Raw genomic sequence first — 26,660 nt, forward strand, 5'->3', positions numbered from 1 at the left:
CCCGTCAACCCCGGCGCTTGCAGTCGCTGGAAGTCGGCTCTGGGAGGCGTGGGGGGAGGGGGGGAGGGGCGGAGAGCGCGCCTCGGTCCCGCGGTACGCTACTCCGCACGTCTGGATAGGTCGCGAACACGGCTTCCCCGCCCACCTGGCCGTTAGGAGCACTCCGATTGGCTGATGTTGGCGCGAAGGTGCGCGAGTCGGACCTTACGCAGGGGGCGCAGGAAACAATAGAGGCCCCGCGCGTAGAGCGAGCGCTTTCAGCCTCCCCGCCCCTCCCGCAACGCTCGACCCCAGGATTCCCTCGGCTCGCTTGCTAGCCATGGCCGACAAGGAAGGTGAGGGTACTGGGACCGCCCGAGGAGGGCAGGGGGAGCCGGGACTGCGCCGCGGCCTCGACACGGCCTAACAGTGAGGGCAGGCCTGAGTTTGCCGAGTGCAGTCTCCGGTACCGAAGGCGTGAGGAGAGAACTCCCCTCCGGGCGGGCTAACGGCGCGCCGGTTCCCTGGGACCGTTGTCTGTCGCCGCTGGCAAAGCCGGCGGTGGGGTCCCCGGCGGGGTGTTTGTTCCTCCTCCCGTCCCCGAATTCGGTCTCTCGGCCTCTGTCCCGATCCTTGGGACCCCGCTTCCTACCTACAAGGCTCGGAGCTCCGGCCTCCTCGTCGGGCTTGTGAGTTTCTGCGCGCGCGAGCGTGCTCGGAGGGCCTGGCGCCGTGGCCTGGAACGGGTAACGGAGTGTCTGGCGGGCATAGCCCGAGTTCCGGCGCCGCGAAGGTGGAGTGTGGGTGTCCGCGCCGTAGGGATTTAGACAAATCCCCTCCATTTCAGAGTCAGGATGTAGGAGTCGTGCTGGTAGCTTTGCAGATGTTTACTCGGCTTCCGTTTGTTTGCTGACTTAATTTGTTTGAAAAATTTTAGCAGCCTTCGACGACGCAGTGGAAGAACGAGTGATCAACGAGGAGTACAAAATATGGAAAAAGAACACTCCTTTTCTTTATGACTTGGTGATGACCCATGCCCTGGAGTGGCCCAGCCTAACTGCCCAGTGGCTTCCAGATGTAACCAGGTGACATGACTCTCCTGAACGTTATTTTGATGTGTCTTCAATGTAGATTTCTCATATTGATTTTCTGTTTTCCGTTCTTCAGTCACCCGGAGAGACCATGTGATCAAAACCTCTTGGTGAAATTTTTTTTTTTCTTTTTTCTTTTTAAAAGATGGGGTTTCACCATGATGGCCAGGATGGTCTTGAACTCTTGACCTCAGGTGATCCACCCACCTCGGCCTCCCAAAGTGTTAGGATTACAGGAGTGAGCCACCGCGCCCGGCCTTGGTGACACTTTTTCTAGGCTGCAAAGTAAGGCAAAATAATGATTTTGTAATTTATCTGAGACGAGAAAACATGTTGGCTTTTCTCAGATACTGAATTGAATAGCTGTAGCTGACCAAATAATAATACAAAACTTGTCAGCTTTCAAGAAGCATTAATTACTGCCAGAAGCAGTGACTCACACTTGCAGTCCGAGCACTTTGGGAGGCCCAGACGGGAGGCTTGCTTGAGGCCAGGAGTTGGAGACCAGCCTTGGGAGCATAGAATCCATCTCTTACCTAGCTCTCCAAAAAAAAAAAAAAAAAAGTGTTACCATGAGTCCAGTCCTTCCAACAAACTTTTTTTTTTTTTTTGAGACGGAGTTTTGCTCTTGTTACCCAGGCTGGAGTGCAATGGCATGATCTCAGCTCACCGCAACCTCCACCTCCTGGGTTCAGGCAATTCACCTGCCTCAGCCTCCTGAGTAGCCGGAATTACAGGCACACACCACCATGCCCAGCTAATTTTTTTGTATTTTTAGTAGAGACGGGGTTTCACCATGTTGACCAGGATGGTCTTGATCTCTTGACCTCGTGATCCACCCGTCTCGGCCTCCCAAAGTGCTGGGATTACAGGCTTGAGCCACCGCGCTCGGCACAACAAACTTTTTTAATTTTTAGAGACGAAGTTTCACCATGGTGACCAGACTGGTCTTGAATTCCTGGCCTCATGATCCATCCACCTCCACCTCCCAAAGTTCTGGGATTATAGGTGTGAGCTGCTATGCCTAGCCCTTTTTTTCCCCGCTTCTTCAGGCCAGATGGAGTTTTACTTTGTTGTCCAGGCTGCAGTGCAGTGGTGGGATCTCAGCTCACTGCAACTTCCGCCTCCCAGGTTCAAGCGATTTTCCTGCCTCAGCCTTCCAAGTAGCTGGGATTGCAGGCACCTGCCACCACGCTCAGCTAATTTCTTTTGTATTTTTTTGTAGAGACAGGATTTCATCATGTTGGACAGGCTGGTCTCCAACCCCTGACCTCTGGTGATCCACCTGTCTGGGCCTCCCAAAGTGCTGGGATGACGGGCATGAGCCACTGCACCCGGCCTCAACAAAACTTAATTTGAATTCTCATAGAATGTCATGGTACCTGCCTTCAGGGAACACAGTGTCTAATTGGAAGTGGCAGATATAAACTAATAATTATAGTGATAGGTGATGACAGTAGTTGTAGAGAGGAAGATTCCTCAGCCTCCCGAGTAGCTGGAATTACAGGCATATACCACCACGCCCCGCCTCCCCAAGCAATTCTCATGATGAATTGAATGTGGAACTCCTGGTCACCATAAAGAAGCTTCTGGGCCTGGCATGGTGATTTCACTCCTGTAATCTCAGCACTTTGGTAGGGGAGGTGGATCACAAGGTCAGGAGTTCGAGACCAGCCTGGCCAACGTGGTACAACCGTGTCTCTACTAAAAGCACACACAAAAAATTAGAAAGGCATGGTGGTTCATGCATGTAACCCCAGCTACTGGGGAGGCTGAGGCAGGAGAATCGCTTGAACCCAGGAGACACAGGTTCCGGTGAGCTGGAGCGCCAAGAGGGAAACTGCGTATCAACAACAACCAAAAAACTTGCTTTGGAAATCCAGGATAATTGGAGTCATTCCTGTCACGTGTTTTCAGTGGTAATTCGAACCATTTAATAACTTATGTCCTGGGCATAGTGGCTTATACATGTAATCCCAGCACTTTGGGAAGCTGAGACAGATGGATTGCTTCAAGCCAGGAGTTCAAAACTAGCCTGGGCAGCATGGTAAAAACATATCTACTAAAAATTTAACTCTTATCAGGGCATGGTGGTGCACACCTGTATTCCCAGCTCCGCAGCAGGGGCTGAGGCAGGAGGATCACCTGAGCCTTGGGAGAGCAAGGCTGCAGTGAGCTGTGATCCTGCTACTGCACTCCAGCTTGGGCTAGAGTGCCACCCTGTCTCAAAGAAAAAGAACTTGTGACAGAGTACTTGATGAGAAATGTACTTGAATGGTGATTCCAGATTTACTATGGTCATATGCTAAATTTTGCTTCTTGGACTAGTGGATCACAAATATTGGCCACCCCATACCTACTAAACACTCTTTTTTTTTTTTTTTTTTTTTTTTGAGACGGAGTTTCGCTCTTGTTACCCAGGCTGGAGTGCAATGGTGCGATCTTGGCTCACCGCAACCTCCGCCTCCTGGGTTCAAGCAATTCTCCTGCCTCAGCTTTTGTATTTTTAGTAGAGACGGGGTTTCACCATGATGACCAGGATGGTCTCGATCTCTCGACCTCATGATCCACCCGCCTCGGCCTCCCAAAGTGTTGGGATTACAGGCTTGAGCCACCGCGCCCGGCCAGTAAACACTCTTGAACCCCTATTTTTCAGAAGCTTTCCAGGTAATATAATGGAATGACTAGCTGCTAGCCTATGGAAGCAACAACAACAAAAAAAAATAAAAAAAAAAAATAGAATGACTAGCTAGGTTTAGAAAGCAAGAATTAAGTACTTAATTCCCCAAGGCTGAAATCTGTACTGTCATCTTAGTTTTTTGCTTTAGCAAATCTAGATAATGAGAATTGTTTCTTTGAGATGGAGGCTCTTGTTCCCCAGGCTGGAGTGTAGTGACACGATCTCAGCTCACTGTAACCTCTGCCTCCCGGGTTAAGCAATTATCCTGCCTTCAGCCTCCCAAGTAGCTGGTATTAACCGGCACCCCTGCATCATGCCCAGCTAATTTTTTGTATTTTTAGTAGGGACAGGGTTTTGCCGTGTTGTCCAGGCTGGTCTTAAACTCCTGACCTCAGGTGATCATCCACCTCGGCCTCCCAAAGTGCTGGGATTACAGGTGTGAGCCACCGTACCTAGCTGAGAATTGTTTTTAAGGCAGGACCTTGTTCTGTGGCCCAGACTGGGTTGCCATGGCACAATCAGAGTTCCCTGCAGTTTTGACCTCCTGGGCCAAGGGATCCCCCTGCCTTTGCCTTTGGAATAGTTGGGACTACAGGCACACGCTACCATCTCTAGCTAATTTTTGAAAAAATGTTCTGCTGTGTTGCCCAGACTGTTCTTTAACTTCTGGGCTTTAGTGATCCTTCCACTTTGATCTCCCCAAGTGCTGGGGTTACAAGCTTGAACCACAGTGCCTGGCCCTATTTTTGTGTTTTTTCTTTTTTTTTGAGATGGAGTTTCGCTCTTGTTACCCAGGCTGGAGTGCAATGGCACGATCTCGGCTCACCGCAACCTCCGCCTCCTGGGTTCACGCAATTCTCCTGCCTCAGTCTCCTGAGTAGTTGGGATTACAGGCACGCACCACCATGCCCAGCTAATTTTTTGTATCTTTAGTAGAGACGGGGTTTCACCATGTTGACCAGGATGGTCTCAATCTCTTGATCTCGTGATCCACCCGTCTCGGCCTCCCAAAGTGCTGGGATTACAGGCTTGAGCCACCGTGCCCGGTCTATTTTTGTGTTTTAAGATGAGGTTTATGTACAAGCAAGCAGCCCTGATGGCAGTGTTTACTTTTGGGTGTGTTCTTATTCTGGTGTTTATTCATATCCATTTCCCCCTTTAAAAAAAAAAAGAAAAATCACAATTGTAGTTCTATAGCATTGTCCTCTGCTTCATTCTTCTTCTGGTTCTTTGTCTAACCTTCTACATGCAGGTAATTCCAATTTGCTATTCATATCCCTCTTTTTATCTCTTTTTTTCTTTCTTTAAATTTATTTCACGGATCATAGGAAACAATTATTTCTGTTTTTTCAATGTATGGTAGATGTTCTCAAAGCTTTGCCTGTCACATCTGTGCAGAAGAATTCCTATTGGTATCTTTAGAACTAACTTCTCCAGAGCTTTTCCTGATTTTTCATCTGCTTGCTGGTATCTTCCCTGATGTATCTTACTGGCTTTCCCTATTAGACATGTTGTAAATGGAATAATTCCTTCCATGAAGATCTTACCCCAACATTCTCTTCATATTTTTCCTATTTCTTTTTATCCTAATTGGCATTTGTTTTTCATTTTCTCTTTCTCCATTTTACAGGCAGTCAATTTATAAAGCTCAATGAATTCTGCTTGTGTAGCGTCTTTCCCATCTCTACCAGGGGTTCTCAAAATTTTATATGCATCATAATCAGTTGTCAGTATTGTGAAACATAGTTGTGCCCCGCCTTCTAGAGTTTCTGATTCAATAGGTCTGGAGTAGATGGGAGAATCTGCATTTCTAATAAGTTCCCAGATGGTGTGGATGCCCTTGGCCCAGTATGGAGTACAGAATGTCTTAAGATTGCGTTCAGGACACTAAAAAGTCAGTTTTAATCAGCTTTCTCTTGCAGTGTGCTTTCCCATATCAAAAGTCAGATTTGGACTTCAGTATACTTCTGCTACTTAGTAGCTATGTGATCTTAGGCAAATTTTAAAATTCTCTCTCTCTCTCTCTCTCTCTCTCTCTCTCTCTCTCTCTCTCTCTCTCTCTCTGTCACCCAGGCTGGCGTGCAGTGGCACACTATCCGCTCACTGCAACCTCTGCCTTCTGGGTTCAAGCCATTCTCATGCCTCAGCCTCCTGAGTAGCTGGGATTAGCCAGCTGAGGGTTTTCTAAGGACAAAAATCATGTTTTAATCATCTTTGTACTTCCATAGCATTTGGAGCAATGTGTCTGTTAATTAGGTATTTAGTAAATATCTGAAAAATTGGTTTGCTTAATCTAATTTTCTCTTTTCCCTTTTTTCATTTTTTTCTATGGATTTCCTTTGCACCCTTTCCCCTTTTTCCTTTTTAAATGAAAGTTTTAGTAAACAAAATTATTAGCATAACCAACAATGGTTTTCTTAACCTCTAACCTGTTGTAGTGAGTGAGTAGTTAATTCATATTTTATTCCATTAAACGTTTTACTTTTTCTCCAGAGTAATTAAGTAGAAAATAAGGCTCCTGGCTGGGCACGGTGGCTCTTGTAATCCCTGTAATCCCTGCACTTTGGGAGGCTGAGGTGGGTGGATCACTTGAGGCCAAGTGTGGTGGCAGGTGCCTGTAGTCCCGGTTACTTGGGAGGCTGAGGCACGAGGATAGCTTGAACCCAAGAGCTGGAGGTTGCGGTGAGCCAAGATTGCACCACTCCATTCCAGCCCCGGGTGAAAAACCCTGGTTGTAATAGTGCTTTTTACATAACATGTATATTGTTGACTTCGTATTTTCTTGATGTTATTAATTTGAATTGTGACCGTATATTGCTGTTACAGACCAGAAGGGAAAGATTTCAGCATTCATCGGCTTGTGCTGGGGACACACACATCGGATGAACAAAACCATCTTGTGATAGCCAGTGTGCAGCTCCCTAATGATGATGCTCAGTTTGATGCATCACACTACGACAGTGAGAAAGGAGGTAGGAATCTTAAAGGTGAAGGAAGTAAACATATATGGAGCATATCTTTCATGTCTTTGAATTGTAAAAGTTATATATTTAGTTTTATAAAGTAATCTCTGACTTTAGAAATAATATTTAAGCTTGGGGGAAAGCCTGAATTTGCAGTGATAGACTTGTAGATGTCAGAAGAAATAACTCAACACATCCTTGGTTCTACCTTTGCAATAAACTTTTCTCAACTGGTACTGGCAGAGGAAATTTCTGTAACTGAAAGAAGGAAAAATATACCATATATTATTGCTGTACTTTTATTGGTAGTGTTTTTTGTTTGTTTGTTTTTTGTTCCTGAGACGGGAGTCTTGCTCTGTCATCCTGACTTGCAGGCAGTGGCGTGACCTTGGCTCTCTGCAACCTCCATTTCCCAGGTTCAAGCAATTCTTTTGGCTTAGTGTCCTGAATAGCTGGGATTATAAGTGCCCACCACCACGCCTGGCTCATTTTTGTATTTTTAGTACAGACGGGGTTTCAACATGTTGGTCAGGGTAGTCTTAAACTCGGGTGAGCCACTACACCCGTCTTTATTTTATTTTTTTATTTTTTAGAGTCTCGCTCTGTTGCCCAGGTTGGAGTGCAGTGGTATAATCTCAGCTCACTGCAACCTCTGACTCCCTGGTTTAAGCAATTCTCTTACCTCAGCCTCCTGAGTAGCTGGGATTACAGGTCCCTGCCACAACACCCAGCTAATTTTTCTGCATTTTTAGTACAGACAGAGTTTTTCCATGTTGGACAGGCTGGTCTGGAACTCCTAACCTCAGGTGATCCACCGCCTCAGCATACGAAAGTGCTGGAATTACAGACATGAGCCACTTCGCCTGGCCCTATTTTAAGTTGTTTGAGAAATCTCCACACAGTGCTTTTCACAGTGGCTGAACTAATTTGCATGTCCACCAACAGTGTGTAACGTTCACTTTTTCTCGGCAGCCTCACCACGTTATTTTTTGATATTTTAATAATAGCCATTCTTACTGGTGTGAGAGGCATCTGTTTTGATTTGCATTTCTCTGATAATTGGTGATGTTGATCTTTTTTTTTCCACGTTCGTTGCCTACTTATATGTCTTTTTTTTTTTTGAGAAGTATCTGTTAAATCTTTTTTTTTTTTTTTTTTTTTTGAGACAGAGTTTCGCTCTTGTTACCCAGGCTGGAAGGCTGGAGTGCAATGGTGCGATCTCGGCTCACCGCAACCTCTGCCTCCTGGGTTCAGGCAATTCTCCTGCCTCAGCCTCCAGAGTAGCTGGGATTACAGGCACGCGCCACCAAGCCCAGCTAATTTTTTTGGATTTTTTAGTAGAGATGGGGTTTCACCATGTTGACCAGGATGGTCTCGATCTCTTGACCTCGTGATCCACCCGCCTCGGCCTCCCAAAGTGCTGGGATTACAGGATTGAGCCACCGCACCCGGCAAATCTTTTTATATTTAGACAGAGTTGCTCTTGTTGCCCAGGCTGGAGTGCAGTGGCACAACTTTGGCTTACTGCAACTTCTACCTCCTGGGTTCAAGCAGTTCTTATGCCTCAGTAGCTGGGATTACTGGCATGCCCTGCCATGCCTGGCTAATTAGTAGAGATGGGTTTCACCATGTTGGTAAGGCTGGTCTCAAACTCCTGACCTCAGGTGATCCGCCTGCCTCTGCCTCCCAAAGTGCTGAGATTCCAGGTATGAGCCACCGTGCCTACCGTAATTTGCTTTTTTGAAAAGGGGCTGGGGCAGTGGCTCAAGCCTGTAATCCCAGCACCTTTGGTAAGCTGAGGTGGGCAGATCAGAAGGTTAGAAGCTGGCAACCAGCCTGGCCAACATGGTGAAACCCTATCTCTACTGAAAATACAAAAAATTAGCTGATCATGGTTGCACTCACCTGTAATCCCAGCTATGCAGGATACTGAGGCAGGAGAATTGCTTGAACCCAGGAAGCAGAGATTACTGTGAGCTGAGATCGAGCCACTGCACTCCAGCCTGGGTGACAAGAGCGAGACTTCATTAAAAAAATAAACAAGTAAAAAGTGATATCTCTAATTTTTAGTCTGAATTATATATGATGAACTATTAATTTAATCATGATCAAATAATTTCTATGATTTACTCAATCTGGTAGAACTTATTTGTAGGCCGGGCGCGGTGGCTCACACTTGTAATCCCAGCACTTTGGGAGGCCGAGACGGGCGGATCACGAGGTCAAGAGATCGAGACCATCCTGGTCAACATGGTGAAACGCCGTCTCTACTAAAAATACAAAAAGTTAGCTGGGCATGGTGGCACGTGCCTGTAGTCCCAGCTACTCAGGAGTCTGAGGCAGGAGAATTGCCTGAACCCAGGAGACGACGGAGGTTGTGGTGAGCCGAGATTGCGCCATTGCACTCCAGCCTCGGTAACAAGAGCAAAACTCTGTCTCAAAAAAAAAAACTTATTTGTAAGGTTTATGGGCTCAAAAAGTGGCTCAGTGTAAAAGTTACAATGGTGAGCCGGGCGCGGTGGCTCAAGCCTGTAATCCCAGCACTTTGGGAGGCCGAGGCGGGTGGATCACGAGGTCAAGAGATCGAGACCATCCTGGTCAACATGGTGAAACCCCGTCTCTACTAAAAATACAAAAAATTAGCTGAGCATGGTGGCTCGTGCCTGTAATCCCAGCTACTCAGGAGGCTGAGGCAGGAGAATTGCCTGAACCCAGGAGGCGGAGGTTGCGGTGAGCCGAGATCGCGCCATTACACTCGGTTACTTGTTTGAGGACATAGTATTGACTGGGAAGGATACAGGTTGTGCCTTCTGGGGTGATGGGAATGTTTTATATGTTGACCTGGTGTATACATACGTATAAATGCATCAAGCTACAATGATTTGTTCACCTTTACTATATCATGTTATACCTCAAGCTTGTTTTAATAATATTTATGTGGAGAGAAGCCCAAAAAATAGGAAAGCAAGTTGATAGCTTAGCCTTTCTACTTCAAATTGCCTTTTTCATATATCAGCTTCAACAGCTATTTATTCATTTATGTTATATTATTATATATGTATTTTTTTCAGACAGTGTCTCACTCTCTTGCCTAGGCTAGAATGCAGTAGCATGATCACAGCTCACTGTAGTCTCAGCCTCCTAAGCAGCTAGGACTACAGGCATGTGTCACCGCACTTAGCCCCCAAAATGTTTTTTAAATGGAATTTCCCATTTTTTTAAAGCCCCGCCAAATTTAACCGTGAGGGGTATATGCAACTTTAGTGACACTAATAATAATAAGTTCTGATAACCCAGTAACATTGGGCCAGTCCAGTTTTCAACTTTGAATACATGGACTTCTTCTTATTGTGGTTTTCTTTATAGTTAAGGAGGCCTACATTTAATATATGCCCAATACTGAAATAACCGACATTATGTAGTGTTTACCCCTTGTTCTGTTGGCTCTGTGCCCCCCGTAGCTGCTTCTTTGCTATTAGTGCCTTCTGGTTTTTATTTTATTTTATTGAAACAGAGTCTTGATTTGTCACTCAGTCTAGGGTGCAGTAGCGCTATCTCTCACTGCAACCTCTGCCTCCCAAGTTCAAGCTGATTCTCCTGCCTCGGCCTCCTGAGTAGCTGGGACTACAGGTGTATGCTACCATGCCCAGCTAATTTTTGTATTTTAGTAGAGATGGGGTTTCACCATGTTGGCCAGGATGGTCTTAAACTCCTGACTTCAGGTGATCCACCCACCTTACACTATACTACACCTTACTACACTATACTGCAGTCTCCTAAGTATGCAATAGCATTATGTCTTTTTTTCTTTTTTTTTTTTTTGAGGTGGAGTTTCGCTCTTGTTACCCAGACTGGAGTGCAATGGCACTATCTCAGCTCACCGCAACCTCCGCCTCCTGGGTTCAGGCAATTCTCCTGTCTCAGCCTCCTGAGTAGCTGGGATTACAGGCACGTGCCACCTTGCCCAGCTACTTTTTTGTATTTTTAGTAGAGACGGGGTTTCACCACGTTGACCGGGATGGTCTCGATCTCTTGACCTCGTGATCCACCCGCCTCGGCCTCCCAAAGTGCTGGGATTACAGGCTTGAGCCACCGCGCCCGGCCGCAATAGCATTATGTCTTAAAAACAATGTACATACCTTAATTTGAAAGTACTTCATTGTTTTAAAAAAAATGCTGCCGGGCGCAGTGGCTCACGCCTGTAATCCCAGCACTTTGGAAGGCCGAGGCGGGTGGATCATGAGGTCAACAGATTGAGACTATCCCGGTCAACGTGGTGAAACCACGTCTCTACTAAAAATACAAAAAATTAGCTGGGCATGGTGGCGCATGCCTGTAGTCCCAGCTACTCAGGAGGCTGAGGCAGGAGAATTGCCTGAACCCAGGAGGCGGAGGTTGCGGTGAGCCGAGATCGCGCCATTGCACTCCAGCCTGGATAATGAGCGAAACTACGTCTCAAAAAAAAAAAAAAAAAAAAAAAAAAAAATGCTGACAGACACCAACTGAACACATGTTGGGAAAATGGCACTAATTTAATCAACACAGGGTTGCTATAACCTTCAATTGGGGAAAAAAATATATCTGTGACGCACAATAAAACGAGTTATGCCTGTACTTAGACTGAAGTTTCTTGAGATACATACCATATATGCCTTTTTTTTCATAGATTGTATATGCTTGTGGGCTGTAGTTATGGAAAAATTGGTTTAATGTGGGATTTTTTTCTCCTTTACAAACTATCTTGAATTTTTATTTTTAGGTTTTTAGCCTGTGTGAAACATTTGCTTTTCAAAAGTTATTTTGAAGTTGAAAGTTATCTAATATGAAAAAATGGAAGTTATCTAATATAACAGCCATATCATCCATGTATGTCCTTGCTTTCTGAAAAGATGTTTGTCCTTAAGAATAACACTAAGCTGGGTGCAGTGGCTCTCTCGTAATCCCAGCATTTTGGGAGGCTGAAGTGGGTGGATTATCTGAGGTTAGGAGTTCAAGATCAGCCTGGCCAACATGATGAAACCCATCTCTACTAATAATAACTCAAAAATTAGCTGCACGCAGTGGCACATTCCTGCAGTTCCAGCTGCTGGGGGGTGCTGAGGCAGGAGAATTATTTGAAGCCAGGAGGCGGAGGTTGCCGTGAAAAAGAATTAACACTATATAGCAATGCGATTGACCGTATTTTTATTTATGAGTTACTAATGGATAAGATATTTGAGGCTCAGAGAAACTGAAGGCTTTCCCTGAATCATCAAACTAAGTAAGTGGCGGAGCCACTTAGGCCTGGATCTGACTCTTACTTAGGACTTGCAGTTATATCGTGCTGCCTTCTGTTATTCTTTGATCATTAAGTATCTTGGTTTATATATTGCTTTGCCAAGATTTACATAATCACAAATTATATTGTCATGCAAATGATACTTGGTAGAACTCTTTTAAGTGCATATAGTAGTCAAGTGTGAATAAAAAATGTTTTCATCTAGTTGTTGCTTAACTGGTTTATTTCAACCAGGGACTTTGGTTGGCACATGTAAATGGGGGTAGCAAAATGGAACTGGCTGCTGTGGCTCTGTTTTTCCTCATTGAAACACTGTAGGGAGAACATAAACAAACGGTATATTGGTGTTTCAGAACATTCATCCCAAACTAGAGCTTCAAACAAGTGATGCAAGAAGGACGCTTGGGTGTCTGGCACACTGTGTACTTGATATTCATTATCATAGTAACATTGATTTTATTCAGCATACTTATTTGTACTTAAATATTTGAAACGCCGGGCGCGGTGGCTCAAGCCTGTAATCCCAGCACTTTGGGAGGCTGAGGCGGGTGGATCAGGAGGTTAAGAGATCGAGACCATCCTGGTCAACATGGTAAAACCCCGTCTCTACTAAAAATACAAAACATTAGCTGGGCATGGTGGTGCGTGCCTGTAATCCCAGCTACTCAGGAGGATGAGGCAGGAGAATTGCCTGAACCCAGGAGGCGGAGGTTGTGGTGAGCGGAGATCGCGCCATTGCACTCCAGCCTGGGTAACAAGAGCGAAACTTCGTCCCAAAAAAAAAAAAAAAAAGATTTGCTTTTGAAGTAGATTTCTAGTTTTCCTTAATTTCAACAGTGATATAATACAGCCATCCCTCAATATCTGTGGGGAATTGGTTTCAGGACCTCGTTTGGATACCAAAATTCACAGATGCTGAAATCTCTGATACAGCATGGCTTAACGTCTGCACATAACCTATGCAGATTTTCTCATACTTTAAAACATCCATCTAGATTATGTGTAATACCTAATACAATGTAAATGTTTTATAAATAGACTATTGTTCAGGGAATAATGATGAGGGGGAAAAGTCTGTACATGTTCAATACATGTGCAGTGTTTTTCTGAATGTTTTCAATCCATGGTTGGTTGAATTCATGGATGCAGAACTCACTGATATGGAGGGCTGACCATCTTTCTTTTTTTTTTTTTTTTTTTTTTTGAGACGGAGTTTCGCTCTTGTTACCCAGGCTGGAGTGCAATGGCGCGATCTCGGCTCACCGCAACCTCCGCCTCCTGGGCTCAGGCAATTCTCCTGCCTCAGCCTCCTGAGTAGCTGGGATTATAGGCACACGCCACCACGCCCAGCTAGTTTTTTGTATTTTTAGTAGAGACGGGGTTTCACCATGTTGACCAGGATGGTCTCGATCTCTCGACCTCGTGATCCACCCGCCTCGGCTTCCCAAAGTGCTGGGATTACAGGCTTGAGCCACCGCGCCCGGCTGACCATCTTTCTTATTAGGTATTTAACTACCTGGAGTCACAAGGGTAGGAAAGGACTTTAGTGCTAGCAAATGTCTGGATTACATCTAGCACATCTGCTAAGGAAAAAAAAAATCCTTTCCTATGTTCTTATACTCTGGGTAACATAGAGTAACTCTTTGTCCTCATTTGCAATTGATTTATTTACAGAATTTGGAGGTTTTGGTTCAGTTAGTGGAAAAATTGAAATAGAAATCAAGATCAACCATGAAGGAGAAGTAAACAGGGCTCGTTATATGCCCCAGAATCCTTGTATCATTGCAACAAAGACTCCTTCCAGTGATGTTCTTGTCTTTGACTATACAAAACATCCTTCTAAACCAGGTACGTGCCCATTTCTATTCAAATACAAATGAGACTATAGGAATTCTTAGTTGCACTCACTCTGAGTTTAATTGCATGTTACTCTGTATAATTTAACATCTTGGGATTTGTTTTGCTAGGTGGATACTTTTCTTCATTTTGCCTGCATGAAAAGTAATGTTATTTTTACGTAGAGCAAAATATAAGTGCTACTTAAGTATTATCTATTTGGTATAACGGTTCCTGTATCATTTATAAACATTAAGCGCTTTAGACATCTTGATCAAAATTCCGTTATGCTCAGTAGGCCCAGAGAGCCACTGGACTGGGTAGTCTTGATGTGTCTGTCACTTTGCAGATCCTTCTGGAGAATGCAACCCAGATTTGCGTCTCCGTGGACATCAGAAAGAAGGCTATGGGCTTTCTTGGAACCCAAATCTCAGTGGGCACTTGCTTAGTGCTTCAGATGACCACGTGCGTATCCTACCCATTTTGAAGCAAATCTGGGCTACTTACCAGTTGGTTTCTTTTTTGGGGTGTGTGGGGAGGTGAGAATCCTCCTTTTATATAATGGTTAATTTTACATTTAAGACCATCTGCCTGTGGGACATCAGTGCCGTTCCAAAGGAAGGAAAAGTGGTGGATGCGAAGACCATCTTTACAGGGCATACAGCAGTAGTAGAAGATGTTTCCTGGCATCTGCTCCATGAGTCTCTCTTTGGGTCAGTGGCTGATGATCAGAAACTTATGATGTGAGTAGAATCCATTCAGAATTTTTTTCTAAATATATTATCTAAGTTTTAAGTTTAGTCACCATTTCAAGATTTTTTTCCTTTATTTCTTTCCACTGAAGTTGGGATACTCGTTCAAACAATACTTCCAAACCAAGCCACTCAGTTGACGCTCACACTGCTGAAGTGAACTGCCTCTCTTTCAATCCTTATAGTGAGTTCATTCTTGCTACAGGATCAGCTGACAAGGTCAGTTTGGTTTATTTTAAAAGAAAACATAATTTCTCCAGTTTCTTTTGAATTGCAGAGATATTTTATTTAAAGTATTTTTTCTTATTTTAAAAAACTGATTACTCTTTTCTTTTTGTAGACTGTTGCTTTGTGGGATCTGAGAAATCTGAAACTTAAGTTGCATTCCTTTGAATCACATAAGGATGAAATATTCCAGGTAAGAGAAACTAATGTTACTAATTTTGTTTTGTTTTGTTTTAAGAACCTGAATGTGTGATGGGCACACATGTGCTGTATGCTGTTGGTAAAAATGGAAATCTGTATACCTATGCTACTTTCTTTGGGAAATTTATTTCTTTGTTATTTCTATAGTTTTTCATACTGGTTATTGACCACCTACATTCTACAGATACTAAGAAAACTAGGCCAGGTGTGGTGGCTCATGCCTGTAATCCCAGAACTTTAAGAGGCTGAGATGGGCAGATCACTTGAGGCCAGGAGTTTGAGACCAGCCTGGCCAACATGGGAAAACCCTGTCTGTCTGTCTTCGTGTCTGACAGACAGACACACACACACACACACACACACACTCTCTCTCTCTCTCTCTCTCTCTCTCTCTCTCTCTGTCTCTGTCTCCCCCCTCCTCTCTCCTCTCTCCTCTCTCCTTCCTCTCTCCTCTCTCTCTCTCTCTCTCTCTCTCTCTCTCTCTCTATATATATATATATATATATATATATATTTGTTTATTTATTTTGATACAGAGTCTCGCTCTGTTGCCAGGTGCCAAGTTGGAGTGCAGTGGCTTGATCTCGGTTCACTGCAACCTTTGCCTCCTGGGTTCAAGCAATTTTCCTGCCTCAGCCCCCCAAGTAGCTGGGACTACTGGCGTGCACCACCATACTCAACTAATTTTTGTATTTAAGTAGAGACGGGGTTTCACCCTGTTGGCCGGGATGATCTCGATCTCTTGACCTGGTGATCCGCCTGCCTCGGCCTCCCAAAGTGCTGGGATTACAGGTGTGAGCCACCGCATCCAGCCTAATTTCTATTTTAGTTTTTTTGAGGAGTCTTGCTGTGTCGCCCAGGCTAGAGAGCAGTGGTGCAATCTTGGCTCACTGCAACCTCTGCCTCCTGGGTTCAAGTGATTCTCCTGCCTCAGCCTCCCGAGTAGCTGGGACTACAGGTGTGTGCTACCATGCTTAACTAATTTTTTGTATGTATTTTTAGTAGACGGTTTCACTGTGTTGGCCAGGATGGCCTCAATCTCCTGACCTCCCAAAGTGCTGGGATTACAGGCGTTAGCCTCCATGCCCAGCTCCTGTCTCTGTATTTTTTGTTTTGTTTTTTTCCTTTTCATTTTTAAAATTTTATTTAAAGACAGGGTTTCACCATGTTGGTCAGGCTGGTCTTGAACTCCTGACCTCAGGTGATCCGCCCACCTTCAAGTCCAAAGTGCTTGGATTACAGGCGTGAACCACCGCGCGCAGCCCTATCTCTATATTTTTTAATAAAAATTTAAAAAGAGAAAAACTAGTGCCTGATTATTTTTTTTCAGCCTTGCTTCTGGCACTCAGTGGTCTCTTCCCTTGTTCCAATATATTCTTCATCCTTCATTGAATGCCACATTATTGGAACACTAAGCATGTGGGAGTTGTTTATCCTACTGCTCAAGGTCATCACCAAGGTCTGATTGCAAGAAATAATTGTTACACTATGTTCAAAGCCTGTTGCTAGGGTACTATGAGAGATTACATTGTAGTCTTTGATGTCCAAGAGCCCTCCTCCCACCCACTGTGGCCCGCCCCGCCTTTCTTTTCTCTTTCTTTTTCTTTCTTTTTTTTTAGATGGAGTTTGCTCTTGCTGTTCAGGTTGGAGTGCAGTGGTGCCATGTCAGGTTGAAGCAGTCCTCCCGCCTCAGCCTCCTGAGTAACTGGGATTACTGGCGCGTGCCACCACAACCAGCTAATTTTTGTATTTTTGGTAAAGACAGTTTCACCATTTGGTCAGGCTGGTTCTGGACTCCTGACCTTAAGTGATCCACCTGTCTCACCCTCCCAAAGTGCTAGGATTACAGGCATGAGCCACCACCATGCCCACCTGTAAAATAAATTCTTTTGGCTCTTAATTTTTTTAAATTAATTTTTATTTTTATTTTATTTAAAAAGAATAGTCAAGTGCAGTGGTGAAAAGGGGGGAAAGAGTAGAACAAGGAGTTCGATCTGTAACTGTGAACAATCAATTGAGATAACTCATTACCTTTGGACCAGCCGTGGCTCTTAATTTTAACAGTAGTGTCTATAATACTTTGACTTCCTCTTCCCTTTTATTTACGATTTTTTTTTTTTTTTTTTTTTTTTTGAGACAGAGTTTCGCTCTTGTTACCCAGGCTGCAGTGCAATGGTGCGATCTTGGCTCACCGCAACCTCCGCCTCCTGGGTTCAGGCAATTCTCCTGCCTCAGCCTCCTGAGTAGCTGGGATTACAGGCACGTGCTACCATGCCCAGCTAATTTTTTGTATTTTTAGTAGAGACGGGGTTTCACCATGTTGACCAGGATGGTCTCGATCTCTTGAGCTCATGATCCACCCGCCTCAGCCTCCCAAAGTGCTGAGATTACAGGCTTGAGCCACCGCGTCCGGCCTGAAATTTTTTAATTGTTAAATATTTTGTGATTTTTTTTTTCCCCTGTATTTTCTGATTCATGGCTTTGCTGTTTCTTTAATTCCTATGTGTAGGTTCAGTGGTCACCTCACAATGAGACTATTTTGGCTTCCAGTGGTACTGATCGCAGACTGAATGTCTGGGATTTAAGGTAATTCATGTATTCATTACTCTGTATATATAATTATTTCCTTTATTGACACTTGGCAAAGGTAATCTGTTTTAACTTTTTAAATTATGCTTTTGTGCTAGTAAAATTGGAGAAGAACAATCCCCAGAAGATGCAGAAGATGGGCCACCAGAGTTGTTGGTATGTTACAAGCATTGGACAGTACTTAAATAGTCTATATATATATTTTTTTTTTTTTTTTTTTTTTGGAGACGGAGTTTCGCTCTTGTTACCCAGGCTGGAGTGCAATGGCGCGATCTCGGCTCACCGCAACCTCCGCCTCCTGGGTTCAAGCAATTCTCCTGCCTCAGCCTCCTGAGTAGCTGGGATTACAGGCACGCGCCACCATGCCCAGCTAATTTTTTGTATTTTTAGTAGAGATGGGGTTTCACCTTGTTGACCAGGATGGTCTCGATCTCTCGACCTTGTGATCCACCCGCCTCAGCCTCCCAAAGTGCTGGGATTACAGGCTTGAGCCACCGTGCCCGGCCAATAGTCTATAATTTAATGTTCTCTCTCTGCATTTGACATCTTTATTTTCTTCCTTCTTACAGTTTATTCATGGAGGTCACACTGCCAAGATATCTGATTTCTCCTGGAATCCCAATGAGCCTTGGGTGATTTGTTCTGTATCAGAAGATAATATCATGCAAGTGTGGCAAATGGTAAGGGTCATTTATTTGGGGGAGTTGAAATGAGAAAGCCATTGAATCAATTTACATTTATATATTTTATGATTACAGCTACCATCTGTGTTCATTTTACTCCCAGGTGTGATTTTAAGGCTTGTCTATACTTTGTCATTTTTGACTGCCTACTTGTATTTGGTTATCCCACTGGTATTTTAAATTCAGCTAAACAAAACTGATTCTCTCTCCCACTTCTCTTTTCTCCTCTTTCCTCCTCCTGTCTTTATTTTTGTTTTGTTTTGCTTTGATTTTGAGACAGAGTTTAGCTCTTGTTGCCCAGGCTGGAATGCAGTGGCGCTCACTGCAACCTCTGCCTCCTTGGTTCAAGTGATTCTCTTGTCTCAGCCTCTTGAGTAGCTGGGATTACAGGTGCCTGCCACCACACGTGGCTAATTTTGTATTTTTGGTAGAGACGGAGTTTCTCCATGTCGTTCAGGTTGGTTTTGAACTCCTGACCTCAAGTGATGTGCCCGCCTTGGCCTCACAAAATGCTAGGACTTTCTTCTTTTTTTTAACATGGCTCCAATATTTTCCCAGCTAACCAGACTGGAAAACTCAAGAATTTTTCATGTCCTTTCACCTTTAGTTCTAGTTCATTCCCAAATTTCATACCATCTGTCTGCAGTGTTTCTCCTATCTTTCCTCATCATCTTACAAGTACAAATTTACATACTCAGAGGAGGTGTGTCATCAAAGCATCAAATACTACCATTTCTCCATGAAACCTAGCTAGATTTCAAAAATATTCCTTTATCTCTACCTCAAAGAAGGTAGTCACCCTCTTCAAATTTTCAAAGCACTTCAGTTTAATAAAAATAACTGGTGTCTCATATTAATATTAAAAAATAGTTACATTCTGGAGATGGTGGTTATGGTTATACAATGTGAGTGTACTTAATGCCACTGAACTGTACACATAAAATAGCTAAGCTGTTAAATTTTATGTTACTTGAAGTTTACCACAGTTTCGGGGTGGAAGAAAAATTCTTCCTCTTTTGTCCAGGCTGGAGTGTAGTGGTACACCTCACTGCAGCTTCCACTTACCAAGCTAAAGTCATCCTCCTACCTCAGCCTCCCTAGTAACTGGGACCACAGGTATGTACTACCTGGCCTGGTTAATTTTTTAAGATTTTGTAGAGATGGGGTTTGCAATATTTCCCAGGCTGGTCTTTAACTTGTGAGTTCAGGCAATTTGCCCACCTCCCAGAGTGCTGGGATTACAGATGTGACCCTGGCCCACAATTTTTTTTAGGGATCGCATAACTTGATGGTTGTCTGGTAAATGAAAATAATTCAGAAGAAACTGTAGATATAGTACCAGAATAGTTTTTGACTCAGCATGAGGAGGGTGGATATTTTAGTCAGTACTTTAATAAAATGGAATAGCACTATTAATTGAAGACCGAAATAAAATGTTTGTGGCCTGCCAGATTAACAGATTGTACTACATCCATACTTTTACCTCCAAATACCATCATAATATCTATACTTTGTAATATTACTATCAGCTTATCAAAAAGAAAGATGATTAGGGACTGTGCTCAGTGGCTCACACCTGTAATCCAAATACTTTGGGAGGCCCAGGCAGGAGGATCACTTGAGGCCAGAAGTTCTAGACTAGTCTGGGCAACAAAGTAAGATCCTGTCTCTTTAAAAAAAAAAAAAAATCGCCGGGTGCGGTGGCTCAAGCCTGTAATCCCAGCACTTTGGGAGGCCGAGACGGGTGGATCACGAGGTCAAGAGATCGAGACCATCCTGGTCAACATGGTGAAACCCCGTCTCTACTAAAAATACAAAAAATTAGCTGGGCGTGGTGGCGCGTGCCTGTAATCCCAGCTACTCAGGAGGCTGAGGCAGGAGAATTGCCTGAACCCAGGAGGCGGAGGTTGCAGTGAGCCGGGATCGTGCCATTGCACTCCAGTCTGGGAACAAGAGCGAAACTCCGTCTCAAAAAAAAAAAAAAAATCAAAAAATTAGCTGGGCACGGTGGCTCACGCCTATAATGCCAGCACTCTGGGAGGCCGAGGCAGGCAGATCACAAGGTCAGGGGTTCAAGACCAGCCTAACCAACATGGTTAAACCCGGTCTCTACTTAAAAATACAAAAATTGGGCCGGGTGCGGTGGCTCAAGCCTGTAATCCCAGCACTTTGGGAGGCCGAGGCGGGTGGATCACAAGGTCAAGAGATCAAGACCATCCCGGTCAACATAGTGAAACCCTGTCTCTACTAAAAATACAAAAAATTAGCTGGGCATGGTGGCACGTGCCTGTAATCCCAGCTACTCAGGAGGCTGAGGCAGGAGAATTGCCTGAACCCAGGAGGCGGAGGTTGCGGTGAGCTGAAATCGTGCCATTGCACTCCAGCCTGAGTAACGAGCGAAACTCTGTCTCAAAAAAAAAAAAAAAAAAAAAAAAGACAAAATTTGGCTGGGCACGATGGCTCACACCTGTAATCCCAGCACTTTGGGAGGCCGAGGCAAGTGGATCAAGAGATCGAGACCATCCTGGTCAACATGGTGAAACCCCGTCTCTACTAAAAATACAAAAAATTAGCTGTGCATGGTGGCACGTGCCTGTAATCCCAGCTACTCAGGAGGCTGAGGCAGGAGAATTGCCTGAACCCAGGAGGCGGAGGTTGCGGTGAGCCGAGATTGCGCCATTGCACTCCAGCCTGGGTAACGAGCGAAACTCTGTCTCAAAAAAAAAAAAAAAAATTAGCTGGGCCTGGTCGTGCATGCCTGTAATCCCAGCTACTCAGGAGGCTGAGGCAGGAGAATTACCTGAACCCAGGAGGCGGAGGTTGCAGTGAGCCAAGATTGTACCATTGCACTCCAGCCTGGGTAACGAGTAAAACTCCACACCGCACCCCCCCCGCCTGCAAAAAAAAAAAAAAAAAATTAGTCAGTCTTGGTGGCATGTGCCTGTGGTTTCAGCTACTTGGGAGGCCAACGCAGGAGGATACCTTGAGCCAGGAGGTGGAGGCTGCTGTGAGTCATGATGGCATGTGCATTTAGTCCCTGCTCTTTGGGAGGCTGAGACAGGAGGATCCCCTGAGCCCAAGAGTTTGAGGCTACAGCTAGCTGTGATTACACCACTGCACTCCAGCTTGGATAACAAAGTGAGACCCTGTCTGTAAGACCAAGAAAGAAGTAGGGTTAAGGCTTAGAAGGTATTCATGTCATGTTGCTAATAGGTGAAAGCAGACTGAAGAATAGCATGATGGTATTCCTTATTTTAAAAATTTTGTGTATTGGCCGGGCACGGTGGCTCAAGCCTGTAATCCCAGCACTTTGGGATGCCTAGGCGGGTGGATCACGAGGTCAAGAGATCGAGACTATCCTGGTCAACATGGTGAAACCCCGTCTCTACTAAAAAAAAATACAAAAAATTAGCTGGGCATGGTGGCACGTGCCTGTAATCCCAGCTACTCAGGAGGCTGAGGCAGGAGAATTGCCTCAACCCAGGAGGCGGAGGTTTTGGTGAGCCGAGATCACGCCATTGCACTGCAACCTGGGTAACAAGAGTGAAACTCCGTCTCAAAAAAAAAAAAAAAAAAGCCGGGCGCGGTGGCTCAAGCCTGTAATTCCAGCACTTTGTGAGGCTTAGGTGGGTGGATCACAAGGTCAAGAGATCAAGACCATCCTGATGAACATGGTGAAACCCCGTCTCCACTAAAACTACAAAAAATTAGCTGGGCATGGTGGTGCATGCCTGTAATCCCAGCTACTCAGGAGGCTGAGGCAGGAGAATTGCCTGAACCCAGGAGGCGGAGGTTGCAGTGAGCCGAGATCGCGCCATTGCACTCTAGCCTGGGTAACAAGAGCGAAACTCTGTCTCAAAAAAAAAAAAAGAATGGCCCCTTGGCCAGGCGTGGTGAATCATGCCTGTAATCCCAGCACTTTGGGAGGCCAAGGCAGCTGGATCACAAGGTCAGGAGATTGAGACCATCCTGGTCATCATGGTGAAACCCCGTCTCTACTAAAAATACAAAAGCTGAGGCAGGAGAATTGCTTGAACCCAGGAGGCGGAGGTTGCGGTGAGCCGAGATCGCGCCATTGCACTCCAGCCTGGGTAACAAGAGCGAAACTTCATCTCAAAAAAAAAAAAAATTGTGTATCTAGGCTATATTTAGAAAGCTGTTTGCTAGCCAGGCTCATGCCTGTAATTCCATCATGCCTATAATCCCAACACTTTGGGAGGCCGAGGTGGGCAGATGATGTAAGGTTAAGAGTTCGAGACCAGCCTGACCGACATGGAGAGACCTCATCTCTAAAAATACAAAATTAGCTGGGTGTGGTGACGGGCACCTGTAATCCCAGCTACTTAAACCCAGGAGGCAGAGGTTGTGGTGAGCCGAGATCTCGCCTTTACACTCCAGATCCTGGGCAATAACAGTGAAATTGTCTCCAAAAAAAAAAAAAAAAATGCTGTTTGTTAAAATGCTGTTGTTTTCTTTTTACCATTCTGTATCGTGGTTTTTTTTTTGTTTTACAAAAAAGATACGTTAAATGTGTAACAAGAAAACAGAAAATTCACCTCACTCTCTTTGTAATAAATCTATTCAGTATTAATACAAAAACTTAATAGCTGGGCATGGTGACACACACCTGTAGTCCCAGCTCATTGGGAGCATGGCATGACCCCAGGAGGCAGAGGTTGCAGTGAGCTAAGACTGCACCGCTGCACTCCAGCCTGGGTGACAGAGGGAGACCCTGCCTCAAAAAAAAAAAAGAAAAAATTAGATTCAAGGTTAAACTAGATCGCTGCAAGGCCATCACCCCCATTCCGGGTTGTTAACTTTATTTGGTGTTTTTAACATTGTGGTAGATTAAGTAAATGTTTGGTCTTTGTCCCACTTCTTGGAAAAGAGCTCCTCAAAAACACTTCGAGTTTGCAGAGTGCTAGGAGTGTCTGTCATTCCTAATGATCCACTCTGGACCACACCTGAGTTTGTTCTACTGTGGGGTGATTTTTGTGGGGCCCTTAGATAGCCTCATAGTGGGTTTAATCAGAAAGGCCAAATACTTGATTTGAGAGTAAAATTTGTTGGCACCACTCATCAACCGTGGGATCGCAGGGCTAGAGATTGAGCTCTATAAAAACTCTTAATTTGGGCTGGACATGGTGTCTCACACATGTAATCCCAGCACGTTGGGAAGCTGAGGCAGGCGGATCACCTGAAGTCAGGAGTTTGAGACCAGCCTGACCAACATGGAGAAACCCCATCTCTACTAAAAATATAAAATTAGCCAGGCGTGATGGCACATGCCTGTAGTTCCAGCTACTTGAGAGGCTGATGCAGGAGAATCCCTTGAACCTGGGAGGCAGAGGGTGCGGTGGGTGGAGGTTGCAGTGAGCCGAGATCTGAGCCATTGTGCTCCAGCCTTGGGCAAGAAGAGTGAAGCTCTTTTTTAAAAAAAATAATAATAATAATTTGATGAGCTTCCAGGTTGCTGAATAACTCATTGACATGCTAGGAGGGTGGTGTGCCTGGAGACTTCATAGAAACTCTGCAGCCCCTCCCTACCTTGCACTATGTACATCTTTCCTGTGGTTCCTCAGTTGCATCCTTTATTTAAAAAACAGTAATAGTAAAAAAGCTTCTGGATTCTATGAGTCATTCCATCAAATTTTTAGACCTGAGGAGGCAGTAGTGAGAACCCTGAAATTTGTAGCCTGATGGGATACAATGTATAGGTAGCCTGGTGTCAAGGACTTGTAACTGGCCTCTGAAGTAGGGACAGTCTTGTCCAAAGCTAACTTGAGGTAGTGTCAGAATAGAATTGACTTGTACTCCCATTTTAAGTGTGCAGTTCAGTAGTCTACAGTGTATTTACAGTTGTGCAACTATCACCACAATTTGAGAAAATTCATTTTAAAAAGAAACCCTGTACGCATTAGCCATCATTTCCTCTTTTGCTCATATTCCCCCAGCCCTAAGCAGCCACCAATCTGGATTTGCCTATTTTGGACACCTTATATAAATAAAATCATAAACTATGTAACTTTTTTTTTTTTTTTTTTTTTTTGCCACACAGTCTCACTTTGCCGCCCAGGCTGGAGTGTAGTGGTGCAGTCTTGGCTCACTATAACCTCCACCTTCCAGCTTCAATCAGTTCTCATGCCCCAGCCTTTCACCATGTTGATCCGGCTGATCTCAAACTCCTGACCTGATGTGATCCATCTGCCTTGGTCTCCCAAAGTGCTAGGGTTACAGGCGTGAGCCACCGTACCTGGCCTGACTGGCTTTTTATTGCCAAATAATATTCCCTTATATTGGATTCAATATATTATTTATACATTTGTTAGTTGATGAATATTTGGATTGTTATTACTTTTTGGTTCTTATTAATGATGTCTGGTTAGGCCAGGCACAGTGGCTCACTCACACCTATAATCCCAGCACTTTGGGAGACCAAGGTGGGCAGATCACCTGAGGTCAGGAGTTTGAGACCAGTCTGGCCAACATGGTGAAACCCCATCTCTACTAAAAATACAAAATTGGGCCAGGCGCGGTGGCTCACGCCTGTAATCCCAGCACTTTGGGAGGCCGAGGCGGGTGGATCACGAGGTCAAGAGATCGAGACCATCCTGGTCAACATGGTGAAACCCCGACTCTACTAAAAATACAAAAAAATTAGCTGGGCATGGTGGCACGTGCCTGTAATCCCAGCTGCTCAGGAGGCTGAGGCAGGAGAATTGCCTGAACCCAGGAGGCGGAGGTTGCGGTGAGCCGAGATTGTGCCATTGCACTCCAGCCTGGGTAACGAGTGAAACTCCATCTCAAAAAAAAAGAAAATACAAAATTAGCCAGGCATAGTGGCATGCACCTGTAATCGCAGTGACTCGGGAGTCAGGCAGGAGAATTGCTTGAACCCAGGAGGCAAAGGTTGTAATGAGCTGAGATTACGCCATTGCACTCCAGCCTGGTCTACAGAGTAAGATTCCATCTCAAATAATAATAATGTCTGGTTAAAGAACTCAAGAATGTTGGTTATGAAGACAAATAGTATCCACACTTCGGTTTTGTGGGAATATCCCAATCTGGCCTGTGGACCAGCTGTCTTTTTATTGGAACATGGTCATGCTAATTAATATTTCATACCCATTGTAGGTTGCTTTCGTCCAACAACGGCAGAGTTGAATAGTTGTAACACAGACTGTGTGGCCCAAAAGCGATATTTATCGTCTGTTTCCCTAGCCTAATCTGTTGTTGAAACCTTGATTTTATGAAGTCTTCATGTTTGCTAAATTCTTTTTCTTGTTTTTGGGCAGGCAGAGAACATTTATAACGACGAAGACCCTGAAGGAAGCGTGGATCCGGAAGGACAAGGGTCCTAGATATATATGTCTTTACTTCTTGTGATTTTAGACTCCCCTTTTTTCTTCTCAACCCTGAGACTGATTTAACACTGGTTTTGAGACACAGACTTTGTTCAGCTATCCCTCTATATAATAGGTACCACCAGTAATGCTATTAGCCCAAACAGTGGCTGTTTTCTAAATATTAATGGGGGAGGGGGGTTTGATTCAGCAAAGCCACAGACTTACATTGAAATTTTCTTCAGGAATTTTCTAGTAACCCAGGTCTAAAGTAGCTACAGAAAGGGGAATATTATGTGTGATTATTTTTCTTATGCTATATCCCCAAGTTTTCCAGACTCTAAGTAAAGGCTAGAATGAATAAGGAATAGAGCCAAATGAGCTAGGTGTCTGAGCCATGAAGTATAAATACTGAAACTTGTCACTTTTATTCAGGAAATAGGGGAGATTCGAGTCGTAGATTCCTACTCAAATCTTGACACCTGACTTTGCAGGATGCACATTTTCATACGTAGACCAGTTTCCTCTTGGTTTCTTCAGTTAAGTCAAAACTACACGTTCCTCTTTCCCCATATATTTTTGCTCGTTAGTGTATTTCTTGAGCTGTCTTCATGTTGTTTCTTTCCTTTCTGTGAAATGGTGTTTTTGTTTTTAACTTGGGACCACCAAGTTGTAAAGATGTATGTTTTTACCTGACAGTTACACCACAGGTAGACTGTCAGGTTGAGAAGAGTGAATCAATAACTTGTATTTGTTTTAAAAATTAAATTAATCCTTGATAAGAGTTGCTTTTTTTTTTAGGAGTTAGTCCTTTACCACTAGTTTGATGCCATCTTCATTTTGGGTGACCTGTTTCACCAGCAGGCCTGTTACTCTCCATGACTAACTGTGTAAGTGCTTAAAATGGAATAAATTGCTTTTCTACATAACCCCATGCTGATGGGTTTTATTTAGTTTAAAACATCCATCAAACACCAGTCTCTGGCTTTAGAAGAGTCATTCAGGTGAAAGACATAAAACAGTGAATCAGAAGTGGCACA

General features: G+C 44.4%; 1 protein-coding gene across 2 annotated transcripts; it reads left to right on the forward strand.

Annotated features, from left to right (window-relative positions):
* The first annotated feature begins 166 nt into the window (after positions 1-166).
* RBBP4 (RB binding protein 4, chromatin remodeling factor) lies at positions 167-26,554 on the forward strand. Of its 2 annotated transcripts, none has more exons than XM_039473777.2 (12): positions 167-335; positions 917-1,064; positions 6,577-6,722; positions 13,666-13,839; positions 14,177-14,292; positions 14,410-14,570; positions 14,672-14,798; positions 14,920-14,997; positions 17,515-17,591; positions 17,693-17,750; positions 18,164-18,274; positions 25,573-26,554. In XM_039473777.2, exons 1-12 carry the CDS (start codon positions 320-322, stop codon positions 25,636-25,638), a joined length of 1,278 nt encoding a protein of 425 aa, XP_039329711.1. In that variant the 5' UTR covers positions 167-319; the 3' UTR covers positions 25,639-26,554. The 2 variants fall into 2 exon arrangements, with proteins under 2 accessions (XP_039329711.1, XP_074236562.1); XM_074380461.1 differs by having other exon boundaries at positions 920-1,064.
* The last annotated feature ends 106 nt before the right edge of the window (positions 26,555-26,660 follow it).

This window comes from Saimiri boliviensis, chromosome 11, assembly GCF_048565385.1.
Source record: "Saimiri boliviensis isolate mSaiBol1 chromosome 11, mSaiBol1.pri, whole genome shotgun sequence".
NCBI classification, from domain to species: Eukaryota; Metazoa; Chordata; class Mammalia; order Primates; family Cebidae; genus Saimiri; species Saimiri boliviensis.